The sequence below is a fragment of the Phodopus roborovskii genome, unplaced genomic scaffold (genome assembly GCF_943737965.1).
Source record: "Phodopus roborovskii unplaced genomic scaffold, PHOROB, whole genome shotgun sequence".
Lineage (NCBI taxonomy): Eukaryota > Metazoa > Chordata > Mammalia > Rodentia > Cricetidae > Phodopus > Phodopus roborovskii.
Genome location: NW_026126480.1, coordinates 16237202 through 16242032, shown reverse-complemented (window position 1 = coordinate 16242032; position 4831 = coordinate 16237202). Strand labels below are relative to the sequence as shown.

Below are 4831 nucleotides of genomic sequence, written 5' to 3'. Positions count from 1 at the left end.
AGAGAAAAAAGGGGAAAAAAAAAAAAAAAAAAAAAAAAAAAAAAAGGCTTGCAGTGTATCTCTAGGCTAGGCCAGCCTGCTTCCTTCCCCCAGATCCTGGGGCGGAGCCCTCAAAAGAAACCCCATCGGACTTCCCACCCCCTGCTCGGCCTCCTCCTTCTCCCTGGGCCAGAGATGCCAACTCCGCCCGACTGAGTCACCGCCTGAGCGGCAGCGGAGGCGGAGAAAAGCGGCCCAAGCCCAGAACGCAGCCATCAGCCACAGAGCAGGCAGGGTAGTCAGAGATCATGGGGGAGAGCACGCTGGAGTCCGGGCCTGTGCCCGGGGCGCCGGCTGGGGGCCCAGTGCACGCCGTCACCGTGGTGACCTTGCTGGAGAAACTGGCCACCATGCTGGAGGCGCTGCGGGAGAGGCAGGGTGGCCTGGCGGGCTCGGTGCGCCGCATCCAGAGTGGCCTGGGCGCACTTAGTCGCAGCCACGACACCACCAGCAACACACTGGCGCAGCTGCTGGCCAAGGCGGAGCGCGTGGGCTCTCATGCCGACGCAGCCCAAGAGCGGGCGCTGCGCCGCGCTGCTCAGGTACAGCGGCTGGAGGCCAACCACGGGCTGCTGGTGGCGCGCGGGAAGCTGCACGTCCTGCTCTTCAAGGTCAGTGACCTTAGGCATCCCTTAGTCCCCGCCTCTAGTCCACCACCTTGGGGACTCCCGCCTTCCAGCGGTACACCATGTCCCTTCCTGACCCTACGTGCGGCCCTCAGCTGTGGAACAAACCCTCAGAGCCGCACCCACTTCTCACTTCCTACTTCGCGGGGCCTTATCCATCTCTCACTCCCAGTCTGGCCAATCCACACCCTCTTCGGTGTAGCGCGGCCAGTTCGCAGATTTACTCAGTGCCAACCACAAGAAAATAAAGGCTGTGGCGTTTCGCTGCCTCCTGCAAGCGCCCATACACCTTGTTTCACACCTTATAGGGCTTCATCCACTTTGCCAACCTTCACTGCCTACTGTCCCTTCTCCCTGCTCATCCCTCTGCTCCCGGGGCCCCATCTTCCCACTTCTCTCATTTGGCTCCAATTCTCTCCCTCACCCCCCTCCCCGCCCTCCCAAGGCAAAGGGTGGAGTATCTTCCTTTGGTGTGACCGCAGGGAGAGAGTTTCAGGCAGGCTCTGGCTAAGTGACTGCCAGAATGAAAGTTGTGTCATCACATTCAGGAGGAGACTGAAATCCCAGCCCGCGCCTTCCAGAAAGCACCAGAGCTCTTGGGCCCTGAGGACCAGTCGGTGCTGGGCCCAGAGCAGCCAGAGGATCAAGTCGGAGAGAGTTCCGACGAGGATCCAGTGGAGTCCCGGGCTCAGAGGCTGCGACGCACCGGCTTGCAGAAGGTACAAAGCCTAAGAAGGGCCTTTTCCAGCCGTAAAGGTCCTGAAGCAGCACAGCCCATACCAGTCAAGCCGCCACGCCTAGGGCCTGTCCGGATCTCTGAAGGCCCACCAGATGGCCAGCCTGCAGCTCAGCCAGCTGCGCTGGAGTCCTCAGTAGAGTCTGCTCTGGAGCCAGAACCTCCTCAGGCTACCAATGAAGATTCTGGGAGGCCTGCACTTCAAATAGAGAGTGCAGCCTGATCACTGGAGCTGCCTACCCCACTTGGTGCTTATGCATTGTCCTAAAATAAATCCTTAAAGCATGCAGCACTTACACCCAAATAAGGAGAAAACCCTGAATCCACTGCCCAGTTCCCATCCTCCCTTCCTGGCCTTCTAGTCTGGTAACCTGTATCCTCTGAAAGAGGAACATTCGGCCTAATTTAGGCTCACCAGCAATAAAAATAATTTCATCCAACTCAGACTCCATGTGAAAGGGCGGGTGAGGATGGGCATGGGGTGGGGAAGGCAGGAGGAGGGGTAAGTGTGATGGAGCCTGGAATGGGTGGAATGGCAAATGTTTCTCACTTTTCACTGAATCCTGGGTCTCCTCCATTGGCATAGAGAAATACCCTGCTGGTCACCTACTGTGGGGACATACATATAAGTGAAGTTTTGCCTGCTGGGGGGATGCTGTATAGGTTTTTGATGGAAATGGCCAGTTAAATGTCAGCTAATGCTTTCCCATTTAGTCTCTTTGACCCTGTCATTCCCTATAAGTTGAGTTTCACAGGGCTCTTAATCAGGCTTGTTTCCACTCTTTCTGCTTCTAGTGTCTGGCGATCACTCCGATGTCTATCTTGGCAGCTACATACATCCCAGGCCACTGGGGTGCAGTGCAGTGGAAAAGCAATCCAAAAGTAGCACTTGTTCTACTTACGTTCTCCTGCCAAAACCAAAACACACAAACCACTCATTGTTTTCAAAAACAGATGAGTAACTGCATAGGTTGAGTCTAGGCCACTTAGAATTGAGCATCTCTCACAAAGAGACAGCACAATGAACTGACTTCTACGGAAATGAATAAAAAAAAGTTTACAGTCTTCATGTCAATGCATAAAAAATAAAATAAAATAGGATCTGGATGGTTTTTAGATTTTTGATAGGGTTTGAATCTGAAACGTCCTCTGAAGGCTCATTGCTGGGAGCTTGGTTGCAAGCTGTGAGTGAGTGCATGCGCGCGCGCGTGTGTGTGTGTGTGTGTGTGTGTGTTTTGATTTAATAAATGTTTTAAGCCCTTGATGGATCCTTAGTATGTTATTGTTATTGGGAGATGGTGAAAAGTAGGAGGTGAGGCTTAGTTGGAGAAAGTATGTCACTGGGTATGTGCTCCAGACAGATGTGCCTATCTGTTTCCTGGCTGCTATTAGGTGAGCAGCCTCAGCCAGATATGCCTGCTGCCATAATCTGCTTCACTTCAGGCTGAACACCATCTCCCTAGCCCCCATTAAAAATTTTAAAATCAAATGAGGAATTCATTTTATACTGAATGCATAATAGAATCAATAAGTGCAGTGCTAATTTTTCTTTGCAGGTACACATCATGTCAGTTTCCATGGACTTTGAAATATTCTAGAATATTCAAGTGTTCACAACCATTTGGTGGACACTTGACATCTAGCACAAGCCTGGTCACAATACCAGTGAGCATGTCAGGGGGAGGGTTATCTAACACCTCATTTATTTATTTTGGTTTTTGGAGACAGGTTCCTCTGAGTAACAGTGCTAGCTGTCCTGGAACTAGCTCTGTAGACCAGGCTGGCCTCATACTCAAGAGATCTGTCCCTACTCTGCCTCCTGAGTGCTTTGATTAAAGGTGAGTGGCACCGCAGCCTGGCTAACTACCTTCTAAGGAAAATGGACTGGGTTGAAGCCCAGCTGTTTGAAGTAGCCCAAGCTTCTAGGTACTTGGTCAGGTAGGGCAGAAGTACAGTAGTTTGCTCATGGTGATACAGATTGCAGCTGACCTACATAAAACTGGTGAAGCTGCCAAGGGTGCTGTGACTAGCTCTGAGGACTGGCTGAGACACCAGTGGGTGCTTCTGGATCAGATGGCACACACAGATGATGTGCAAGCGATTGAGAGACAACATGTTATCTTATGTCATTTATGTGACAGACGTTGCCCAGTGTCTCTGGAAGTATGTTTCTATCGTATTAAAAAAGGAAGAAGCAAACACGTGTATTACATCACCACACATGTGTGGAGGTTAGAAGACAACTTTTAATAGTTGTTCTCCATTGTAGGACTTGAATTCAGGTCAGGTCATCAGGCTTATCTGACATATATTCTTACCCACTTGGCCATCCTTGACTCTCTGTCTGCCTTCTAATTTAAAACATTTTAAAGGTTCATTTTTCTTTTTGCCTGCATGCATGTCTGTGCACCTCATGTATGCCTGGCGCCCATAGAAGCCAGAAGGGGGCATTGGATCCCCTGGAACTGGAGTTACAGGTGGTTGTAAGCTACCATGTGGGTCCTGGGAACTGGACACAGGTCCTCTGCAAGATTCACAAATGCCTTTAACTGCCCAGCCATCTCCCTACCTCCAATATTCTTTTATTACTTTTGATTAAGTTCCATTCATTTATTGAGTGCCTACTATGTAGCAGGCCCTCCTGGGTATAGTTCAGAATCTCTCCCTCTGCTGAGATTTCTTTACTAATGGCACCATCATTTTTGTAGAAAGCTGAACTTTCTGTTGCTTAAATGATTCTGTTGTCCCCTTCCCACAAGGCAACAGCTATTATGGACCTCAACAGAATGGCTCCCTTTAAAGCTCTTATCCATGGCCTTTTGAGGCATTCTTTCACCTGAGCAGGGTTAACTGCCAGTCTGACCACACCAGAAGCCTGACTCATACATTCGGTGACTCTCATCACCTTCACAATAAAGCTAAAGCGTTTCACCCTTTTCTTGACGTCCTCTTGTGACTTGGCCCCGTGTCTGTGGCTGTGTGAGCACTGAAAAGATGCCACAAGTGGGAAATCTCACACCTGACCTCATGCGACAGGTCAGTATGGTATGGGAGAGCAGGCACACTAAATGTCTCATATACAAATTCTCTTCAGGCTATATACATACAGTGCATGAACATGTAAACATTTCGGCCCAGGGACCAGCCCTAGGAACTCTCATTGTGTATACATGCAAGTGCTTTATTCCAGAATCTGGGAAGTTTGCCGTATCCAGATGATGTCTGCTTCTAAGCATTTTGGATAAGAGATACTGAACTTGTTTTGTCATAGTGAGCTACATGCTCTCAGTCTCACCTCCTGCAAAACTCAGCAAGGCACACCTGTTTCAGGGCCAGATGTTCCTCATCCTTGCTCCCAAAGCACCATGTGCACAGTCCTCAACACTCTAGTGGCCCATTGTGGTTGTGGTTGCTACCTCATCATCCCTGT

At 50.1% G+C, this 4831-nt stretch overlaps 1 protein-coding gene across 1 annotated transcript; it reads left to right on the top strand.

Annotated features, from left to right (window-relative positions):
• Positions 1 to 218: 218 nt before the first annotated feature.
• Cavin3 (caveolae associated protein 3) lies at positions 219 to 1841 on the top strand. Its single transcript, XM_051192538.1, has 2 exons — positions 219 to 650; positions 1214 to 1841. The coding sequence occupies exons 1-2, from the start codon at positions 288 to 290 to the stop codon at positions 1622 to 1624; spliced, it is 774 nt and encodes a 257-aa protein (XP_051048495.1). The 5' UTR covers positions 219 to 287; the 3' UTR covers positions 1625 to 1841.
• The last annotated feature ends 2990 nt before the right edge of the window (positions 1842 to 4831 follow it).